We start from the raw sequence: 24,226 nt of genomic DNA, 5'->3' as shown, positions 1-24,226 counted from the left end.
GTCAATCCAAGCCACCAGTTCATCCATTATACCATGCAACCCTCCCTCTTCAGTTTTTTTACTACAAAGCCAGAGAAACTGAAAAGTGATATTCCTCAAGCAGAGATCTGTGCATGTAATGTACCTATTCAAGACGTTCCAATACTTCCTTCTTGCCTCTAGAATAAAATACAAACACCTCTGGTTTCATAATTGGTTCTAGCCTACTCTGGTTCCATTGCTGATTCCCTTCATACACCCTGTTCCAGCCAAATGGGCCTACTTGTGATTCCCTTCAAAAGATGCTCTACTTCCTATCTCTGTGCTTTTCTGTATATAACCCTCCTCACCTCCACCTCTTATAATTCCTAACTCTGAAAGATTATAGGATCTATAGGATCATAGATTTAGAATTGTAAGGAATCATAATAGCAATAATGAAAACAGCTAACATTTACATAGCACTTTAAACTTTCTGAAGCCTCTTCATACATTGTTTCATTTGACCATCACAACAACTCTTTAAAGTTCGGTGCTGTTATTATGTTTATTTTGAAGATAAGGAAACTAGGCAAAAAGGTGAATATGACTTGCTCAAAGTCACACACCTAAAAAGTGTCTGAGGTAGTATTTCAAACTCAAGTCTTCTGGAGTCGGGGTCCCAATTCTCTAGCCATTTTGTCACATAACCCATCTAGGACAACCTCAGAATGAGGCCAAGAGAAATGAAATGATTCGTCCAAAGTTGCATAGATAGTGAGGAACAGAGAGCTAGGAAAACTGGAAAGAAGTTTGGCACTAATCAGGATCAGAACACATTTTGTCATCATTCAGTCATTTCAGTCAAGTTCAACTTCTTGGAAAAGATACTGGAGTGGTTTGTTATTTCCATCTCCAGCTCATTTTACAGAAGAGGAAACTGAGGTAAACAGGGTCAAATGACTTACCCAGGGTCACACATAGTTAGGAAGTGCCAGATTTGAACCCAAGAAGATGACTCTTCCTGACTCCAGGTCCTCTATCCACTGTATCCACTCTATCCTCCTAGCTACACATCAGACCACATAGCATAATACAAAAAGTCATACCATAAAAAAGTTAGGAGAGAACAAAATCAGGGACCTTCAATGTCTATAGCTAAGGGGACAATCACTAAACAAGTAAGTAGAGGAGATCATGAAAGATAAAACAGCTTTCACTATATAAAACTAAAATGCTTTGCATAAATAAAATCAGTGAGGCTGAACTAAAAGGAAAACATCCATATCTAACACCAATGTGAAAAATAAATGGAATGGTATACAATGGTATACAAATATATAATACCAGCCATTCTGAAATAGATAAGTGGTCAAAGACTTTGAGAAGAGTTTTTGGGGAAAAAGATTTGCAAGCTATTAAAACTCCTATTACTTGCTATTAATTATATTATATTATTTTACTTACTATTAAGACCATATGTTTTAAATAACTTGTAGTCAATCAAATATGATTATAATAATAACACAAATTAAAACAACCCTGAAGATTTCCCCTTATTCTATGTCAATTGGCAAAGATTGAAAAAGATGGAGACAATCAATGCTGGAGAGGCTGTGAGAAAGAATAGGCACACTATTGTAAAGCTGGTATGGATGTGAAGGGTACAGCCATTCTAGAGTTCATCGTGGAATCATGCAAGAAAGCTGGCTAACCTTCAAATAGATACACAGTACAAGGAAGTCAAAGACAGACATAAAGGTCTGGTAAATAATATCATTCTTTTCGGTAGCAAATAACTTCTGCAGAGAGTGCTACCCTGATGGGCTGGCCACATTGTTTGAATGCTAAATGTACATTTGCCTTAAACACCATCTGGAGAACTTACACAAAGAAAGCACTCATATGGAGGTCAGAAGAAGCATTACAAGGACACTCTCAAGGTCTCTCTGAAAAAACTTTGGAATTGATTGTGAGACTAGGGAGATTCTGGCACAGGATTGTCCAACATGGTGTGCCAGCATCAAAGAAAGCCCTATGTTTCTATGAGCAAAGCAGAATTGCAGTAGTTCAAAAGAAACATGAGTTCCCTAAACTTAGAGACATCTCCATTTCAAATGTTAGTATGGATGATTTGTGCCTAACCTGGGGTAGAGCCTTCTGAGCCTCATATTGGTCTAATCAGCCACAGTCAGGCTGTATATTCGACGCCCAACATAATGAGGTCATTTTGGTTCTCTTCAACTAAGAAGAACAACAACCAATCAACCAGGAAATAACTGAAAACTAGCTGATTAGTGAATGATGGCTCTAAAAATGATGTTTGTGAATCCAACGGAGTATTATTATGTAGTGAGAAATTATGGATGTGAGAAATTCAGAGAAAAGTAGAAAGATTGTGAACGAATTGATAAAGAATAAACCACAATGATAACAACAATGAATGCAATGAAAATACCGGTGAAGGTCCTGGAAAAGAGGAAATGAAATATATCTCCTCCTTCCTCACAGTAGCAAGGGGACCACTAGGAGAAAACAGTATATCTAATGTCAGACAAAGTTTGTTTATCTGATGTTTTTTGCTTGTTTTTCTTTGTAATAAGGAGGGTTCAACCTGGGGGAGAGGAATGAGAAAAGATTATTATGTAAATGCAAAAAGTATTAAAAAAAAATTTTTTTAAATCAAGTCCTGAAATTTTTGGGTAAGAGCTTAAGGGTTAAAAAAAAATACTGTAAAGACCTCAGCTATGTCTATACAACTGTGACATAAATAGATGTGACGGCAAGATTTGCTGTCTTGTTACCATAGTTCTATGAATGGGGGATTGGCATTTTTGGCTGATTGTCTAATTGTATATCCCAAATAAATATCGTTAGCAGACTATAATTTTGCATTTTCTATGCTTCTCCTTATTTAGTTCAGAAAACCAGAAGTGGACTGTCTTTTTACTCAGTTGAGTCAAAATCTTCATAGTACAGCATCGCTATAGTACAACAACATTAGAATGACAAATGCTCATGCCAATGTTTCTACAAAGGTATCATCATCCCTACCACCCTTATTCCCCCACACAGCCTGTTGGTTTGACCCCTGAGCGCCTTTGTACAGTTAGCTCTATTTTTATACTGTTGTGTGTGGGGGTTTTTTTTTTTTTGTTGTTGTTTTTTTTGTTTTTTTTTTGTGGAGGCAATTGGGGGTTAAGTGACTTGCCCAGGGTCACACAGCTGGTAAGTGTTAAGTGTCTGGAGGCCAGATTTGAACTCAGGTCCTCCTGAATCCAGGCTGGTGCTCTATCTACTGTGCCACCTAGCTGCCCCGGGGTTTTTTTTAATGTAGAAAAACAGGATATTTGGACTAAGACCTTGATTTATGAAATAGAATGCCTCAAATTCTTTATTTATTAATCATAAGTAGAATATAAAATGCTTCCTGTGTTGGGCTTTTTTGCTCAACATTTTAAAACCTGTTGCCAAGATCTAAAATGTAAAATAAAAATATTCCAAGTTTCCCCCTTTCAGTTCCATTCCAACTGGGAATACTTGTTACCAGTGGAGAATGGATAACCAGTGTAAATCTTGCCTCACCATCTCCTTTTAAAATGATTACAGACAAGGCTTTTCATTATGGTCCTGCAGACAATCTGCAAATTCAATGAGCTATTTAAGGATGAACAGGGGCCAAAGCCAGAGGCAGACATGGTTCCATATGATCCCTCCTGTGTAATTACCAAGACCACAGTTAAACAGTTTTGGGGCTCTGTTTCAGCTAGAAGAGGTTGTAGATTTTAAATATTCAGGAATCAAGTAACATGAAGATCTTGAGATTCTGGGGCCTTCTCCATCAATATAGAAACATGCAAATAGCAAAATGCATTAGAACTGAAGAAACCATGTTATGATCTCTCTTGCTTTAAAAATAAGGATACTCTCATTTTTTTATCCAAGGTTGTTGTTTGGGCATTTTGGTCGTATCTGACTCTTCATGACCTTATTTGGGGTTTTCTTGGCAGAGATACTGGAGTGGTTTGCCATTTCCTTTTCTAGCTTATTTTCAAGATGAGGAAACTGAGGCAAAGAGGGTGACACAGCTAGTAAGTGTCTAAGGATGGATTTGAATTTTTGAAGATGAGTCGTCCTGGCTCCAGGCCCAGCACTCTATCTACTAAACCACCCAGCTGCCCCATTTATCCAAGGTTGAATATTGCCATTTAAGGGAGCTGTCCTTCTGATGTTAGAGAAGCTGAGCTGGGGCCACTAATACATCTCAGAAACCTGCATATATGTCATATGATGTCAAAGCTTTTGATGATTATGGAGACAGGTTAAGCTTTGATGCATGCGGGGGCAGCTAGGTGGCACAGTGGATAAAGCACCGGCCCTGGATTCAGGAGTAACTGAGTTCAAATCTGGCCTCAGACACTTGACACTTACTAGCTGTGTGACCCTGGGAAAGTCACTTAACCCCCATTGCCCCACAAAAAAACCCAAAAAAACCACAACACAAAGCTTTGATGCATGACCTAAAGATAAGAGGACTGGATGCCATGAACAGTTCCAAAGTATCTCAAAGTCATTAGTATCTAAGCCTATGAAAGCAGGCACTAGAAACCGTTCTATTTTCTCACCTCTGGCATGGGGAAAAGGAGTCTGTGCTTTTAAGTTCAGAAAACAGATGATCTAAGCAGCATCATGCAGCCAAATATTTGGGAATGAGCTCAGTCACAGGAACCCATTCCATCTAATTCATAAGAGAATAGGCAAGACTAGGCCAATCATTTGGATGAAAATGCTTTACTATGCTTAGTAAACATGTGGCATTAGATTTATGGAAAGATTCAAATAATCACATGGTTCTTCCATCATCTACTAAAAGAATAAGGAAGAACTTGTTTATTGAGTTCATGAGAGGATGATACTATTAATGGATCCAACTTTGTGGAGCCAAGCTATATGGGCCAGTTAGCCCCCTGCAGAGCCAGACCCTTTTGTATGACTACAGAATGGACATGGATGTTTTTCAAGGTGTCTTGTCATTCATAATAGGAACTGGGTGAGATCGAGGGACTTCAGTATGATTACCTGTGGAAAAGAACACAAGGGCCCTATCTTTAAATAGAAACAGGGCATTTTGGCAGTCTAAAGATTAATAACAAAACAAAAAAAAAGACAAACTTCAATAGAATGGGAAAAAGAATTGAAAGCGGGAAAGTGCAGACTTTTTTTTTTAATGTGTCAAAGGTATGGAATGTACTAGTATTTTCCTCTTTTTGGCATACTTTTGAATTTGATCATAAGCTATTCAATAAAATCAACAAATATTTTACACAGGCTCCTTAGTTAGTCCCCCATCTTTGCAAAACTGGGGATTTGCCAGTTTTGTGATGAATAACAAGTAAAGCTTTAAATGACTGTAAATCTTTTTGAAAATAAAATGCTATAAATATAGTATCTGCTTCCACCGATCTCATGGGAGTAAAAGTCTCTCAGAGACTTATGAAGAGGTCAAAATGGCCACTACCTGCAAAGAAGAGGAGTGGGTTCATTGTGCTTTTATAGCAGCTGGAGGAAACAACTGAATGGGAGGAGTGAAGAAAGAGGAAGAGGAGGAGGAGCATAAGAAGAAAGAGAAGAAGGTAGAAAAGGAAAAGAAAGAAGAAGAGGTAGGAGGAGGTAGGAGAAGGAAAATGAGGAGGAAAAGGAAGAAGAACAAGGGGAGGAGGAGGAGGAGAAGGAGAAGGAGAAGGAGAAGGAGAAGGAGAAGGAGAAGGAGGAGAAGGAGAAGGAGAAGGAGAAGGAGAAGAAGAAGAAGAAGAAGAAGAAGAAGAAGAAGAAGAAGAAGAAGAAGAAGAAGAAGAAGAAGAAGAAGAAAGGAGGGCACTTGAAGAGTAGCACCAATCAGAGCAAGGTGAAGAAAGAAAGGTGAAGAACAGACTTTTAACTAAAGAGTGAGCATGACAGCAAAGAACAAGTAGTAGTTTAGAATTGAAATGTAGTATGTACAGAAATGAGGGCAGGAAACAAACATTTATTAAGCACCTACTATGTGTCAGGCAAGGACAGCTAAATGGTGCAGTGGATAGAGTACTGGACCTGAAGTCAGGAAGACTCATCTTCCTGGGTTCAAATGCAGCCACAGACATTTCCTAGTAGTATGACCCTGGGCAAATCACCTAACCTTGTTTGCCTTATGTTCCTCATCTGTAAAATGCACTGGAGAAAGAAATGGCAAAGCACTCCTGCATCTTTGCCAGGAAAACCCCAAATGGGGTCACAAAGAGTCGGACACAACTGAAATGACTGAACAATAACAAAATGTGCCAGGCACTGTGCCAAACGCTTTATAAAAATCATCTCATTTGATCCTCACTTAACAACCCTGGAAAGTACAGACACTATAGATATGGCAAAATTCATGCTTACATAAGGAGAAGGAAGAGAAGTACAATTTTGAGGAGAGAGTGAAACAAGAAAAAGGTGTCATCCTTCCTGTTTTCCTGTGGTATCCTAATTATTTTAAGGTTACACACACACACACACACACAGACATATAAGATAGCTGAGGGAAAAGAAGTCCAACACAATCTGAGGGGAAAATAACAGTTCGTGGCACTATTCAAAATCTATGAACATCACAGATAAGAGTCCAAGAGGAATTCATTAGGATCCCACAGAAGGGATTATATTCTGGGAACTCTCACTGTGAACTCACTAGGGATGATTCTGAAAGACATTCCTGAAGTGACTGATGCCAGGGATGAAAGAATATGATGTCACCCTTAGGAGCGGGACAGCGTATAATTTATTTTGGAAGAAACATATGGAGAAAAAAAACGAGAAGTGTTGGCAAGCCTGCGGAATAAAGCAGGCCAAGAATAAGGACCGTTTACATATAATTTAGACATGAACTGGTTGCTAGAGATGATGTAGTTGTATGGTTAAGGAGGGCTTGTAATATTCTAAGTCAGCTGATGGGGTAATGGACAGACCTGGAGTGTGGGCTAAGGAGTGAGGTAAAAGTGAGGTATGCTTGTGGTAAGGAGAGATTAGAATAAGCCTTCTGTCCAGAACGCTGCTCTGGGAGCATCAGAAAGTTAAAACTTAACATATAATAAATAACTAGAGATCTATTAATGCCCTGTAAAGAGGGCAGTAATAGGTCTCTAGTTATTATATGTTAAGTTTTACATTTACAAAAGGGGAAGCTTATCTGAGAAATCTTACCCCAGTGTAGAGAAAAGCTTCCTTCAAGGCTTAAAAAAAAGCATATATAAAATAATTAAACTACATTGTAGCTTTAATTATTTTTGGAATTAGTGTTATTTAAATTTGTTTCTTATAAGGTCACTGAGCAGTCTATCCATAAAACTGAATAAAACCAATAAACATTTATTAAAAGCCCCTTGTGTGTAGAATACTACACAGGCACTGAGGGGATTGTGGGAAATTTCCTGGAGGATGTGACATTTGAGTTGGACTATAATAGCAAGATCGGCAGTGAGGTGGCTCATCTGTAAAATAAGCTGGAGAAGGAAATAGCCAACCACTCCAGTATCTTTTCCAGGAAAACCCCGATTGGGGTCACAAGGTTATTTCACAACTGAAATGACTGCATAATAACAACATAATAACATGACTTGGATAGAAGAATAGAGGAAAAAGGGAGAGACAATCAAGGAACAGGAAATAGCCTTGTTGTTTGTCCTTTGTTCTCAAAGTAGACCATGACATCAGGGTGATGTAATGACTTGCAGTGAACTGGATTTAAGTGAGGGAGGGCTGTGCAAGGTCACCAACCTCTCTCTTTCCTCTAGAGCCATCTGGTTCCCATGACAAGATATACATCAAGACAACTGGAGATGGCTCCAGATGTTTTGAGGCAATTGCCCAGGGTCACACAGCTAGTAAGCATTGAGGTGAGATTTGAACTTAGGTCCTCCCAACTTCAGGGTCAGTATTCTATCCATTGTGCCACCTAGCTGTCATGATAGGGAATAGCCTAAGTAAAAGGGAAAAAGGGAGAAGACTATAGTGTGTGTGTGTGTGTGTGTGTGTGTGTGTGTTCAGAGAGTAGAAGGAAGCCCAGTTTGTCTGAAGTTTGGATTATGCAGAGGGGAATAATGTATAGAACTTACTTTGTGCTAGGTACTATGTTAAGCACTTTATAATTGTTATTTCATTTCATCCTTATCACAAACCTGGCAAGTAGGTGCTATTTTGTGTGTGTGTGTGTGTGTGTGTGTGTGTGTGTGTGTGTGTGTGTGTGTGTATGTATTTCGTTTTAGAGATGAGGAAGCAAGCAGAGGATAAGTGACTTGCCCTGAGTCAAACTACTAGGAATGCTTGAGGCTAGATTTGAATTCAGGTTTCTCTGACTCCAGGCCCATTGCTCTATTGACTACCCTAGCTGCCTGTAACATGAAATAAAGTTTCCCTGCTTTTTTTCTTTGCTTAGGCTATTTCCTATTCCTGGATTGTTGACTACTTTTTTTTTTCCTTTCATTCAGAGAGAAGGTTGAAGTAATTAAAAGAACATTGTAATTTTCCAGTCAAGCTGAATTCCATCTGCTCACTTCTGGGCCCACCTCACCGTCCATCTGCATTTTCTGTCTCGGATATATATGTGCATCAATGGACAGGCACTCCAGGTCAGCCACTCAGTCTGGACTGTAACTCATACTACAGTGACAAGAAGCTTACAAAAGACAATCATTTTAGAGCTGAACAGACTGGCAGTGTAGGGAATTCTCTAAAAATCACATGTTACCACCCAAGTTTGAGATAAAGGAAAATCATAAACAGATGTGACTAGCATTCAAACTGGGATTAGGAGGATTATAAAGGTGACAAAGGTCACAAGGAGAGTAAAACAAAGTTGTCTGAGCAGTCCTACTTTATCGTTGCTAGCATATCACTGATGAAAAAACTAAGGGAGAGAAAATGTGAAGTTGGAACCCATCAGTAATAATAATGGGGATAGAGGGTGCTGTGTTGTTCTTTAATCTAGCAAGTAGGGACAGCAGCACTGGTGGGGTCTAACAAAAAGATGAAATGTGAAGTAGCTGGAATATAGGAAGAAAAGGGGTGGGGAAAGGACATGGAAGATGGAAGTAGAATTAGATAGTCAAATGCTCTGTAGAGATTTTAGGCAGGGAGCAGAAGCAGGGGTAGGGAAGGTAATGCAAAACTAAACTGGGAAGCAGCTGGAAGAAAATGAGACTATAAGAGATGAGGATTGTGAGTCTTTGATTTAAGATATAAAAAAGGGGAAAAAAGTTGGTCCACTGGGAACCAGGGTTGGGTGGAGAATAAAGAAGAGTTGAATCCCCAAAAATAGAGAGGAAAAGAGGATTGTATAAAGACATCTTGAAAATGGAAGTTAGACAATGAGACAGTTTGTTAGTCAGCTACTCAATAAGCATTTTATTAAGTACATGTTACGTGCCAGGAATGGTGCTAAGGCCTAGGGACAGAAAGGCAAAACTAGTCCTTACTCTCAAAAAGCTCATATTTTAGCAAAGGAAACAGCATGTAAATAACTATGTAGCCTGAAGTGATGGCTCATGCCTATGGTCTCTGCTTCTGGGGAAGCTAAGACTGGTAGATCACTTGAATCTGGGAGTTCTAAATTGTAGAAGGGGTAAAGCCAATAGGGAGCCTGTACTATGTCTGGTACCAATATGGCGAGAGCCTTCAGAGTCGGTGGTGAGTGGAGGGGAAGAGATGGGCTGCCAAAGGAGGGGCAAACTGGCATGTGTCAGAAACAGGGCAGGTCACAGCTTCTGTCATGATCAGCTGTGGGGGCCAAGCCTAGCCTAGGAGAAAACAGAGGACCAATCTCAAAAGCCAAAACAAGACAACCTCATGTCTTCCAACAATGGAATACGAGATATGTGCAGCATGAACAGAAGGTCGTCTCAGAGGGATGGGACTGCTGATGGAGATGATGATGGTGGGACTGCTGATGGAGATGATGATGGTGGGACTGCTGATGGAGATGATGATGGTGGGACTGCTGATGGAGATAATGATGGTGGTGGTGGGTTGCTACAGAAAATGGGGTGTGAGCTTAGCCTTGAAGGAAGTCAGAAAAGCCAAGATATGGAGAGAAGAGAGAACATTCCAGGCCTGAGGAACAGTTACTGTAAATGCTCAAAGTCAGGAGTAGGAATGTTGTTTGAGCAACAGCCACTTGGGCCACCGTGGCTGAATCGTAAAGGAGGGGTATAATGTAAGAAGACAAGAATGGTAGAAGGAGCCACCTTGTGAAGGGTTTGAAATACCAAAAAGCTAAGATTCAAAAAGATTCAAAAGAGTGGAATTTCTCATGAAATTAATCAAATGTGACAGTTTAACAAACTGAAGGGAATCTGCATTTAGGAAGTAGAGGACCAAGAGATGTGAACAGCACAAGATCTGAGACATTTTACAAGCCCTAGGGCTGAAAGAACTGGAGAATTTGAGAAGAACCATGATTTTATCAGCTAAGACATCTTGGGGCTGCTTCAACACAGGAAAATCCAGTTGTCCTTTAATGATGACATTTGAAAAAGGATATTAGAAAAATAATTGAAATTCAAAATGTTATCATTTGGTAGGCCACTGGAGGAAGGGAATGTGGATCTTTCACTGGCTTGCTCCACTCTGCATCTGCTACTTTGCCTGGTCTCAACTCTGAAGAACAAGATGCCCCTCCCAGGTTAAGTCTCTAATCTCATCACTATGAAGCTAACTAAAACCTTGGCCATTGCCCTCAGCCTCTTCTCCTCCATGACTGGAGGGCTAAAGGGTGGAGTACCAAACTCCTCCCAAAGCCTTCCTTTAGAGAGGGCAGAAACTAGACTCTGGCTCACTCTACTTGGCCTTGTTTCATCTTCAAGGAATAAGATATCCTTGTTCCAGGTACCCACTGGCTTATTCCTCTCCCCCTTTCTGCCTCCAATACATTGGACTTTAAGCTTGAGGGTAGGGACTGTCTTTATTTTTATTAATTGTATCCCTAGAGCTTAGCACAGTGCCCGGCACATAGTAGATGCTTAGTAAATGTTTACTGGATGATTGGACTGAAGTTGCAAAGAGATGAAGAGGCATCTAGTCCAACTCATACTTGGACAGGAATCCCCTCTCAAATATCTCTGACAAATGGTCATCCAGCCTTTGCTCGAAGATCTCCAGGGATGATAAACCCACTGCCTAACAAAAAATATTACTTTACTTTTGTACATCAATAACTATTAGCAAAAAAAGCATCACATTTAAATGTGCCCTTCAGCTATTTTCAATAATTTCTCCCAGTTCAGGCTTCTGAAGCCAAGTAGAACAAGTCTAACCTCCATTCTACACAGCAGATAGTCTCTTGCTCCCATTTCCCAGAGTCTTCTCTTCTCCAGAACAAATATCCCGTGTTCCTTCACTGATCCCTCATATGGCGTAGTCTTCCGTCCCTTCAGCATCCTAGCTGCCCCCCTTTGGACATCCCCAGGCTTGTTAATGTCTCTCCTAACATGTGGAACTCAGAACTGAGCACAATACTTGAGATATGGTCTGACCTCAGTAGCTTGTCTTGGGATCACCACTTCCTTTGGATCAAATACAGTGCTTCTGATTAGTGCAACCTAAGACCACATGACAAATGCTGCTGAACGGAGTTTACAATCCATTAAAATTTCTTGATGTTTTCCACTCAAGTGATTGCTTAGCCTTGCTTCCCTGTCATGCACTTACAAAGGTAATAAAGTTCAAAGCACAGGACTTAATATTTCATGTACACATATTATTTCAACAAGTAGCTTGGAGTGGTAGATAGAGCACTGGCCTCAGAGTTAGCAAGATGTGAGTTCAAATTCTGACACATGTGCCTGTGTGACTCTGGGCAAGCTCTTTAAACTCTCAGAATTCCAGACAACTCTTTAAGAGGGGAGGAAGGGAAGGGAATAACAAGAATTTCTATAGCCCCTAATATATGCTAGCCAGTGTGCTAAGTGCTTTTTATAACTATCATCTCATTTGGGGCTGGTTTGTATCCTTGTACTTAGCACAGTGCCCAGAACATTGTAGGTGCTTAATGAATGCTTAGTTACTAATTGACTGAAAAGGTCTGTGTCTGACACATACTGGCTGGATGAGCTTGGGAGATGACTATCTCAGTATCCTAGGCGACGCTTTAAGCCTGTGATTGGTCGAGGGAGTTTCTTTTACCAAGAATTCCCTGTATCAGGTCCAATCCCTAGTCTTGATTTTTAATATATAAAAATATTTGGGTAAAATGAACGCAGTTAAGAAAATTGCTGAAAGAATGAGATCTCTGAGCATATATTTAGTATTTCTCAATTTTTTTTTAATACCTGGGTTTAATCAGAAGTCAGAGCGATAGTTTAATAACACTGTTTCCAAAGTTCAAGGGACAGATACTAAGTGGTAGAGGTGATATCTGGACCCAATTCCTACTTCTTTCCACTACAACATAGTTGTGCCATGTATACAAAAAGGGCTAAGGACATCTGACAATAACTCTTTCATTGTTCATTGAAACTTTACCACTTCAAGGTCAAACAAGGTAATCCCCCTTTCTCTTGTCTCCCTCCCCTCAATGACTTTACACAATAGTTTATTTTTGGAACATTGGAAGCTTCCAATTTGAATGGGAAAGGGAGAAAAATTGGCTCCAGCCAGCTGCAAACCCATGCTACTCAATTATGTAGGTTACCTGCATGTCTTTCTTGGGTGAAGCAGGTATGGGGGTTGATTCCTGCTGCATCATTTCTAGTACATTTGTGTCTTTTTCCTTTTCTTCATTATCTGATGGATCTAAGAAAGAAAGAGAAAAACAAGGCACATTAAAAATCACAAAAAAGAGAAATTGGTTCCCCTTTCATTAAACAGAATGAATGAACAAAAGAATGAGCATTCGTTAAACACCTTTGAAGCAAGCATTGTGCTAAGGGTTAGGAATACAAATTCAAAATCCAAGAAATCCCCTCCCCTCAAGAAGTTTATATTCTAATGGTGAGAGATCACATCTACAGAAGAATAGTGGCCACAGAGGGATCTGGAAAGTTAACGGGATGGTGAATGGAATCATAAGGAGGCAGATTAGAAAACTTAGACCTTTAAAGAACATAGTCTTTAATTTCTTTTTTCTTTAGGGGGGGCAGGGCAATGAGGGTTAAGTGACTTGCCCAGGGTCATACAGCTAGTAAGTGTCAAGTGTTTGAGGCCTGATTTGAACTCAGGTCCTCCTGAATCCAGGGCTGGTGCTTTATCCACTGCACCACTTAGCTGCCCCCTTAGTCTTTAATTTCAAATCAACTTCTTGAACATTAATGATGTATTTCAGATTTCTGTTTCTAATGGGTGAAACAATCACCAGGAATCTTCCATTCATTAGAAATTGACACTTGAAATCATCTGTATTCAAGAAGTTGATTTGAAATTAAACAATATGTTCCTTTTTTTTTTTTTAAGCGGGGCAATTGGGATTAAGTGACTTGCCCAGGGTCACACAGCTAGTAAGTGTTAAGTGTCTGAGGCCAAATTTGAACTCAGGTCCTCCTGAATCCAGGGCCGGTGCTCTATCCACTGCGCCACCTAGCTGCCCCAACATATGTTCTTTAAAGGTCTCTAAGACCTAGGAAGAATGCAGACATTAATTTTTAAATAACTTTTTTTATACTTCATCTTCTACAGGAAGCCTCCAACTCAATGTCTTCTCTGTTAGTTATTTTATTTATCCTGTATATAGCTTGCTTTGTATCAATTTGCTTGTTGTTAATTAGATTGTAAACTCCACAAGGGCAGGGACGATCTTATTTTTACTTCTTTTTGTATCCCCAGTGCTTATAAAAATACTGTGAAAATGAGTCAAACTCTTGTTTCAAAACTTAAATAAGAAACCTGCTAACCTAATAACAGGAGAATTTTATTTCATTGAAAACTTGTAGGAATTAGTTTGTTTTGCTGTTCTGTAGAGATTTTGACAAGAAAATGACTCTTGTGAAAAGGGATTCTTATCTCTGTGATTTCCATTAAGACAGTAGCCAAAGAGAACTGTTTTTCTTCAGGTGGGGCCTTTAAGACCCCCAGGCTGCAGGACTTTACCCCAGTCTCCAATTCTCCTGGTGTAATTGCTTAAGTAATGCCTCTTCTCTCTGTCCCAAGAGTCAGTCAATCCTCGGCAATGAATCCAACAGAGAACAGGCAGGTCTCTCCTTGACTCTCCAATAACCAAAATGCCTCCCTGGAGGCACTAAAAGATTTCACTAAAAGACTTCCATGGCGGGAAGAGAGCTAGACTAAAACAAGAAGTATTATCTTTTTTCTAACTCAGACCAGAAAGGGCAGAGATGAATTTGAAAGATGAGCAAATACCCATCACCCCAGTCCTTTACAGAGAATCTGGATCCAGCTTCCTAGTGGGAATCACATTCCTTTCCTCTGTGGTATGAGAAAAGTGATTTGAGCCTCTTGTTTTCCAAAGCTTTGTCAAGAAGCATAAGAGAAAAATTTCTGTTTTACAAAGTGGGAAAAATACCAACGTGGGAAGAAGCAAATGAATGAAGACTGTCTGTTGTCCAGATTATGGTAGACACTTGGATGGAAGAGTCAGTCTATCAACACACAAACAATGGGTAGAAGCTGAGAATGGATGAACAACTAGACCCAGAACTAAAAGTGTAGAGAGCAAGTGCAATTGCCTGTGGCTAATTATATAGCACTTTAAAAAAGGACTCAGAGGCAGCTAGATGGCACAGTGGATAAAGCACCAGCCTTGGATTCAGGAGGACCAGAGTTCGAATCTGGTCTCAGACACTTTACACTTACTAGCTGTGTGACCTTGGGCAAGTCACTTAACCCTCATTGCCCACCCCAAACAAACAAAAAACCCCAAAACAAACAAAAAACAAAAAAGGACTCCACTGCGCCATCTAGCTGCCCCTGGACTCTAACTTCTAACTGAACAAAAGACCATCTTATTAAACACTAGTAATCCTAGAGTGGTGGCAAAATGTGGACAATAACATCATTGAACAGTTAAAAGTGAGTATTGCAATCAATGATTTGGGGCAGTTTGGTGGTGCAGTGGATAGAGTGCCAGCCCTGGAGTCAGAAAGACCTTAGTTCATATTCTTCCCAAGACACTTATTAACAACATTATCCTAGGCAAGTTACCCAAAACCTCTCTCTGACTCAGTTTCTTCATCTGTAAAATATGGATAATAAAAGTACCTTTCTTACAAGGTTGTTGTGAGAATCAAATAAGAGATGTTACAGTGCTTTGCAAACCTTAAGGCGCTTTATAAATGTTAGCCATTATTATTACATACATATGGTAGATATTTAGCTATAAGCGACATTTTAGTTCTGGTTCTTTAGTACATGCAAAGAAGACTAATGATATCTCCAGGTCCCTTCCAACACCCCATGACTTTCTGAATCCATAGTGTCAGATTTGATTACATTTTACCTTTCTGGTGCTGTAGCATACCTCTGGAAGCAAGTTGTCTATTGTCTGGGTAATTGATACTGCACAATGCTGTAGACACAACTGTCCCTTAAAAGGCCAAAAGCTTTGATGACATTTATCATCTCTAAGGAGCAAGAATGTCAGACTTGGCCAAGATATCCAGTTCTGGGAACAAGTACTCCAACATTATGTTCCCAACTCCATGTGTGACTCCCACAAGTATTAATTAGGGAAGAACATGGTTCCCACATTCGAACAGCATGACCACAAGGCTGAACAATGCAAAGAAAGACCTTAGAGCCAAAAGAGCAATACAGATCACACTGCAGTTCATGAATTATTTTCAGAGAAAAAAAATACAGGACTAGAGAGGCTCTGCCAATGGATGTCCCCCAGGTCTGAATTCATCCCCAGAGAACTTTTGTCTCTTCCCATGTTCTCTCTTTCTCTCTTGCTGCTGACTAAATGGAAATCATCCAGGCTCTCAAATAAAGGACTTAAAAGAATTTAGTGCTCAAAGACTCAATTAGCAGGCAAGTATAAATTTGATTTATTTTTTTTTTGGGGGGGGGGGTCAGGGCAATGAGGGTTAAGTGACTTGCCCAGGGTCACACAGCTAGTAGGTGTCAAGTGTCTGAGGCCGGATTTGAACTCAGGTCCTCCTGAATCCAGGGTCGGTGCTTTATCCACTGTGCCACCTAGCTGCCCCCTAAATTTGATTTCAAATGGAAAAGATGATCCATAATATTGGGACTCACAACTCACTGACATCTTATGCAATACTAGGCTAATACTAATTTTGCTAAGGAATAGTGAAAAAACCAACCATGCAGGTAATTGATGATGTATGCTTTTCTTTAAGATTTATTCACCACAATGAAAATTCAGATACTTATTTATTCATTTCTTCTGTTATACCCACCAGGACTTGCCACTCCCCTTCCTGCTTTACCTAGTAAAATCCTACCTATCCTTCAACAACCAGTTCATGTCACTTCTCTAACTGTAGAGCCTCCCTTGACCATTCTAACCTGTAGTGATGTCCTGTCTCTCAACACTCCAGTATTATTGGTATTTAGTCATTTTTCATTCTTGTCCAACTCTTCATGACCCCATTTGAGGTTTTCTTGGCAAAGATACTGAAGTGGTTTCCCATTTCTTTCTCAAGTTCATTTTACAGATGAGGAAACTGAGGCAAATAGGGTTAAGTGACTTGCCCAGGGTCACAGAGGCAGTAGGTATCTGAGGCTGGATTTGAATTCAGGTCTTCCTGACTCTGAGCTTGGCACTCTATCCATTCTACCACCTAGCTGCTCCCTAGCAATATTGATCCTTACTATTCATTAGGCAATAAATCACTTACTGCCTTGGGACTTCTGTTGTTTTTGAGTTATTATTTAAACCCTTGAATCGTAATTCAACTATTTACATGTTTACGTCTTATCTCTCCAAATAAAGGTTTTCTATATAATGCTCTCAACATCAAAGAGTTAAAATGTCAGATTATCTCTAAATTAAAACTTCTGTATCTAAAATTCTCCAGTTTCTATTTCACAACGGAACAAATTTCAGTCCTCTTCCTGCAATATTTATTTTACATTGCAAAGAACTATACTTATTCTAGAGTTCATTCTTCACCAAGCAAAATGAGGGGTAACCTGGAAAATGAACAGATTCCAAGATATATGGTACTTCTGATAATATATCTACCTGGAGCTGAATAGTCAAATTTATGTTAGATTTCTATTAGCTCCTACTGTGCAAAGCAATTTGTCATAAATGTAGAAAACTAACTTTTAATTTTATTTTATTGAGCACACTAGGGACCTAGTAGTATAATAATTGTAAAGTGATTAGCACAGTGCCTGGCATGTAGTAAACACTATTTAAATGGTAGCTATTATTATTACTGGTACCATTTCAAGCATTGCTAAGGGTGCTTGTTATCTGTTTCATGTATTTCTATCTGTTTGTTCCCCTGTAAATAACTAAACATCCTAATGAGAAAGCTTGTATCATTTGAAATTTTTTTCCCTAATCTCTATCTTCTGCCCTTTACAAATTGTATATTTAAATGAAATGTTTTATGATCTGGGTGTTTAATAGAAGATGATTACCACGGGAAGATGAGATGGTAAAAGAAGACTTGGCAAATTTATATTTAATGACCCTGGGAGTACTTAAATAAGTCTCCACACAGAGCTCTAGATGGGTTTTAGGAAAACATAGCATAAAATGCTAATTATGCCTCACATCCCTTAAATACCTTCTTACTTATAAAGTTGCTTATTTATTCACTCACTTAAGAAATGGCTCTCCAAGCTTCATGTGAAAAAAAGGTACAATCATTTCATGTGTAAGAATAAGAACTTGCTCCCAGATGTGATAAGAAAAATAATGTCTTATAAAGTATAATTTCCTTCTAGTCAGACAAGGAGAAAGAGATATTAAAATCCATGATGGATTTAACCTTAGTGTTTAAAAAAAAATGGAAGGGGTCAATCTAGAGGCATTGTATGACTGGCATTAAGTGGGTAGTTGTTGGTTTTGGGTGAGGCAGTTGGGATTGTGACTTGCCCAGGGTCACACAGCTAGTAAGTATCAAGTGTCTGAGGCCAGATTTGAACTCAGGTCCACCTGAATCCAGGACCAGTGCTCTATCCACTGTGCCACCTAGCTGCCCCTTAAGTGGGTATTTGTAACCCATAAGCTCCTAAGGAGCTGGGCCCCATTGTCTGAAAGGAAACCTCTGCAGAGTTAGCTTTATATGCTGGAGTCTCTAAATAGAGTTGGGATAGACATGTCCCTGTGGAGCTAGAGATAACAACTTTGTAAATGGAACTTACATGGCCTATCCTACACACACACACACACACACACACACACACACACACACACACACACACACACACACACACACACAGTATATATATATATATTGCTGGAGAAGTTTGCAAGTGGTTGTTATAATTGTTATGTTTATTGAATGGTCATTGCTTTGAATATTGGAAAGTAGTAATATATACATTCTTTGCAGTGGAGTGGAGAACAAAATTATGCTCTTCTTGAATGAACAGTTCTTTTCTGGGCTGATATTCTCTGAGTGAAGAACAGAATCCACTAAGTCTTGTTAATCAAATATTGACTTTTCATGATCATAAATCATGGAAATGACTAAGTGGCTCTAAAACCCCCCCCAGAATAGTATATGGCTCTAAAAGATATTTTGGGGACATTAATCACATCAAGTGGTTAATTCCTCAAGAAATATTCTTAGAGAACTCATTAAGTCTGCCTTATAGTATCTGGGTTCTCCTAATTACATTCCTCCTCCTGTGTGATATAGTGGAAAAAACTGTTCGATGACTAATGCAGAAAAATGTTTAATGTGATTGTACATATAAACCTATATCAGATTACTTTCTGTCTTGGAGAGAGGGGAGAGAATGGAGGGAGGGAGAAAAATTTAGAACTAGAAATCTCATAAAACCACATGTTGAAAACTATCTTTACATGTAATTGGAAAATTAAAAAAAAAAGACTTTTATGATTTTTAAAAACGTGTTGGATTCAGATCCAGCAAAGATACGGGTTCAGATCACAATTATGACACTTTTGAATTCAACAAATGTTGAGGCAAACAAATGTTAAGTGGCTTACCCATGGTCACACAGCAAGTAAGTGCTTGAGGCTACATCTGAACTCAGAACTTCCTGACTCTGGGTCTGGTGCTCTATCCACTGTGCCACCTAACGGCTCCATATAACTTAATGAATTTAAAATACTTCCCATACATTAACAATAACAATATTTATATAGTGCTTACTATGTGCCAGGCACTGTTATGTGCTTTATAATTATCATCTCATTTGATCATCATAACAACCTTGGGAGGTAGGTGCTAGGATTGTCCTCATTTTTACAGTTGAGGAAACTGAGGCAAACAGACATTTAAGTAAGTATCTAAGCTAGATTTCAACTTAGTTCTTCCTGACTCTATCCACTGTATCACCAGAATCCACTTCCTAGAGCTCTATCCACTGTATTACCAGTGGCCTTCTAACCTTATAATCAACAACCAACGAGCTCATGTAATCTTTCTGAACCTTTCAGACAACTCTGTACAGATGTCATCTGTTCTACAGTACTGTTTGTGGAAGTCTGCTCGTTATCTTTTCATTCCTTCATTAAGTATAGCCTAAAGCCCCATTTAAATGATTCTCATAAGGTAAAGAAAGGAAAGGAGGTTTATGATCAGGAGGTCAATGAGATTTTCACAACCACCCCTTTTTGGGTAGTGATAATATCCAGGATCTTTCCCCCACCAAGCATTCAGTAGCTTCCCCTCTTTCAGTTAGCTTAAGACTTGACTCCTCCATGCTCTCATGTAAGTTGTCTCCATCATGGCCATCCTCTGTGTACACTTGTTCTGGTCTATCTGCTTTTTTTGTCTTTATTTTTATATTTCCTCTCACAGGACATCAGGGACTGTGGTGCTAGGGTTCACATACGGTGGTTCTGCCGTCACTGAGAGACAGAACAGTCTATTACAGTAATCTTGAGAGCTATTCTCCCTTTTTGGTCTATTCATTCTCCTCCTAGTTTCCTAGCTTAACTGTTATTGGGATGATCTGGCTTAACTGGGTCTCTTGCCAATCTTTTAATAAACTTCTTTTCCCAAATGTTCATGTTATTTATTGACTATAAAAATCATCTGATTGTATAGAGCAAAAAAATCACTCTAACAGCAGGTAGGTGGTGCAGTAGATAAGAGCATGGGACCTGGAGTCAGGAAGCCGTTGTTTGGTTGTCTCTGACCCTTTGTGACCCCCTTTGAGTTTTTTCTTGGTACAGATACTAGAGTGCTTTGCCATTTCCTTCTCCAGCTCATTTTACAGATGAGAACTGAGGCAAACAGGGTTAGGTGACTTACCCAGGATCACACAGCTAGTATCTGAAGCCAGATTTGAACTCAGGAAGATGTTTTCCTGACTCCTCCAAGCCTAGCACTCTATCCACTGAGCCACCTAGCTGCCCATAATGGATTCCTAAAGTTTGAAGTATAAAAAATGTGATTGATTAACCTGAAATTATTTGTGATGGTCAGTTCTACACCTAGGTACAATGTATTAACTTGTTCATCAACACTGGATATTTAACTAGTTAACCATCAAGGCTATGTACTGTGATAAAATAATGGGATTTGGTCGGAAGCCCAGGGGCCCCATCTGAAGATTCATTTAGAATTGATTGAATTGGGTGAGACTGAGAAACTGACTGAGAACCTACTTAAGAATGATTAAATAAAGACCACACCTGGCTGACTTTGAGTAGGGTATTGTTCTCAGAGGCTGTGGATATCAACAAGAGATAAACCTCAACCAGTTAGCTTGAAGGACCTCCCCTTTTGGGGAGAGAGAGAGAGGAACTAGGAAGCTGAGGCTGGCTCACTGGATCTTCCTCTTTTCATTCAGGAACCAGTGCATGGCGGCAGAGACAGAGAAAAAGAGAGGGCCTCTTTTTGCTCGGGACTTTTGCTTGGTGGGAGACAGAGAAAAGGCAGACAGTGAAAGAGAGGAAAGTAGATAGAAAGTAGATAAGACTTTTCTGGCATTATGGGATCCCATGTGTTGTCTTTACTCTTTAATAAATCCTTAAAAGCCTAAACTCTTGCTGAATTTATCAGTAATTTTAGCCAGCTTCCCCCCAAAACTGGAGGGGGGCAGGTTAGGACCCACATTAGATTTTAAACATCACAGTACACACACACACACACACACACACACATCCATCCATCCATTCATTCATTCCTCTATTCACTATCTGAGTTCAGGACCTTATCACTTCTTGCCTGGACTGCATTATGAAGGCCCTGTCTGTCTGCCTCTGATCTCTCTACTGGGAAACAGCCAGCATTTACATAAATTCTTTAAGGTTTACATCCATCTCATATGATCCTCACAACAACTTATGAGAAAGGTACTATAGTTATTCTTACATACCCATTCTATAGGCGAGGAAACAGGCTTAGGGAATTTAGAGATTTGCTTTTGGTCACAAACTGTACCAGTCAGAGGTGGGATGTGAGTCCTTGTCATCTCCTAACACCAAATCAAGCAATCTTTCCCCTATACTGTGCTGCCTTATTAAAACCACAGCTGTCAAAATAATCGTTCTTATGCAAAGGTCTGGCCATGTCACATAGCTGGTTAAAATAACCTTCAATGACTTCCTACTGCCTATGGGATAAAATATGAGATCTTTGGCTTGGCTTTAAGGCCTTCTACAGTGTAGTCCCAACTCAGCCTTATTTCACATCACTATCTTTGAGACCCTTTTTGGGCCAAATTAGGCTACTAATGCAACATATGGATATACCTGTGTTAAATTCTGTATTAGCACAGACAGGACCCCCTTTCCTGGGACACACTCACTCCTCATCTATGCCTGTGGTAATCTACCTTCCTTTGAGTTCCAATACTTCCTTCTTTGTGAACCCTTCCCTCATTCATCATCCAGCTGAAAGTGACCTTGCCCTCCTTAAATAGTCTTAAGGGTCCTTTGCTTTTTTTATAGCTTCTTTGCTTTCTTAAAAATACTTTCCTTTGCTTCCATTGCATTTTGCCTTTTATCATATTTGTTTATGCACATCACTCATGTCTTTCAAAGTTTAGCAAAGGTGAGTGGCACGTTGTTGTTCAGTCATGTCCAACTCTTCATGACCCATGGACCATATCATGCCAATACCATCCATGGAGTTTTCTTGGCAAAGGTACCAGAGTGGTTTGCCATTTCCTTCTCCAGAGTGGCAGATTGTAGGTGTTTAATAAAAGTCTGCTGAAGGAAGTAACGATATCTTCAAAAGGAAACCATTTCCTCTTTTTGCCGAGTCCTTCTCAAATATTATTACAATTGGTGTGACTGCCTGCGCAGAGTCTGTCATATAGTAAATAGCTCAAGTAACACATCAATATGTCTCTGTAGCCATTCTTTTTCAGATAGAGAAACAGATTCAGATCCTGGGAGTTCACTGTTTCAAGGACGGGGCTGTTACAGCTATCAAAATGGGGCTGTCCAGCTAGATCTATAAAACAGGATACATTTTATAGGAGCTGAGAAACAGCTGTTTCCCCATTCCAGTCTTAAATGGGGGGAACAAGCCATAAGACTCAAGGGTGTATATTAAGACTACGTAGAAAGTTTATTTACTTAAAAAAATGTGACATGTAGCTAGTTAAGTGTTCACTTTATGAGAGATAATGGCCTGGTGTGTGAAAATAAGAGGGAAGGAAAGATGTATATATAGTCATTTCAGCAGGTTTCCACTTGTGATTGATGAAAATAAGGAAACAGCAATAAACACAGAAGGAAAAAAAATGAGGGGGGAGGGGAAACCCAATCTCAGAATTGAAGGTTAAAGGAATTGCATAAAAGCTTTGGGGAAGAGGCTACAAAGAAATAACTTCTATTCCCCCCATCATTTCTTTAGTAAAACAAAGACGTTATTAAATAAAGACAACACTAGTCTGCAGAGGAAGAATGAAAACATGGAAAATTCAGTTAAATATAACAATCTGTGAGGATTGAATTTCTCTAAATAGGATGGAGAAGATCCCTATAGTACCTGGTAAAGAGATTACAGACTCTAGAGAGAATCTCTTGCTTTCAGGGAATGCTTAGAAACAGGTAATAGACAAAGACACAGACTTTCCTTTCCCGTAGACTGTTCCATGTTGGGACTTAGCTAGATATATTATTTTTAACATAATTAAACATTTACTGAACTCCATTTATGTGGTTATTACTCATACTGCAGAATTCTATGCATTTTCCCTGGTGGCTCTGCCTTCAAAAAATGTTTCAATGTTCATAAAAAGACTAATGTTATTATAAAAATGATTTATTCCTTGTCTTGATCTATTTTCATATTCTTTGTTGTTTTTTTTAAAGGAGAAGAAATAGTAATAAAACACCAACTCGAAAGAGTTCTATAAAGCACACACATATACATACATATATAATATTAAAACAGAAGAATTATGAAGATTTAAAAGTCTTTTTCCTATGTGTAAAGAAATACAATTGACCCTACAAGTGATAAACATATGCCTACCATCCATAAAGAGAGTTAAAATGAGATAATTTATGTTAAATGCTTTTCCAACCTTCAGGTGCTATCTAAATTTTACCTCTTGTTCTTACTACTTAACTAAATGAAGAAAAAGTGAAAATGAATCAAATTTGAATTGTGGCATGAAATGTACTGTTGCTAATGGTAGCTACAGAGTTCTGTGGCTCCTGGCAAAAGATGAGGAAACATGGGGGCAGCTAGGTGGTGCGGTGGATAAAGCACCAGCCCTGGATTCAGAAGGACCCGAGTTCAAATGTGGCCTCAGACACTTGACACTAGCTGTGTGACCCTGAGCAAGTCACTTAATCCTCACTGCCCCGCCAAAAAAAGAAAAAGAAAAAAAAGATGAGGACACACAAGTACAAGACTTTGCCCTCCCTTGGCTTCTGGGTTTTTGTTCAGGCCTAAAGGCACAGAGATCTTAGGCTTGGAATGACTGCATGAAGTTACCTGTAGAGACTCAAACTAGTAGTTACTCAAATGAACTGTCAGCTCTCTGGGATGTAGCTTCTATCTTGCTGTTCAGTTGTGTCTGACTACATGATCCCATGGACATTTTTAACATGGGTTTTTTTATTTTTTATTTTTGGCAAAGATACTGGGGTGTCATTTTGTTCTCCAGTGTCCCCATTTTATAGAGGAAGAACTAAGGCAAATAGGGATTAAGTGACTTGCCC

At 39.3% G+C, this 24,226-nt stretch overlaps 1 protein-coding gene across 1 annotated transcript in view; it reads right to left on the bottom strand.

Moving 5' to 3' along the window:
- The window catches only part of CMSS1 (cms1 ribosomal small subunit homolog), a 416,392-nt gene that overhangs the window by 25,871 nt on the left and 366,295 nt on the right, over window positions 1-24,226 (bottom strand). Inside the window, exon 2 of the mRNA XM_043994140.1 lies at window positions 12,662-12,762. Within this exon, the coding sequence (XP_043850075.1) occupies window positions 12,662-12,762 (101 nt within the window). The remainder of the gene's footprint in view (window positions 1-12,661; window positions 12,763-24,226) is intronic.

The sequence above is a fragment of the Dromiciops gliroides genome, chromosome 3 (genome assembly GCF_019393635.1).
Source record: "Dromiciops gliroides isolate mDroGli1 chromosome 3, mDroGli1.pri, whole genome shotgun sequence".
In the NCBI taxonomy this organism is placed as follows: Eukaryota; Metazoa; Chordata; class Mammalia; order Microbiotheria; family Microbiotheriidae; genus Dromiciops; species Dromiciops gliroides.
This window is presented reverse-complemented; position numbering and strand designations above follow the sequence as displayed.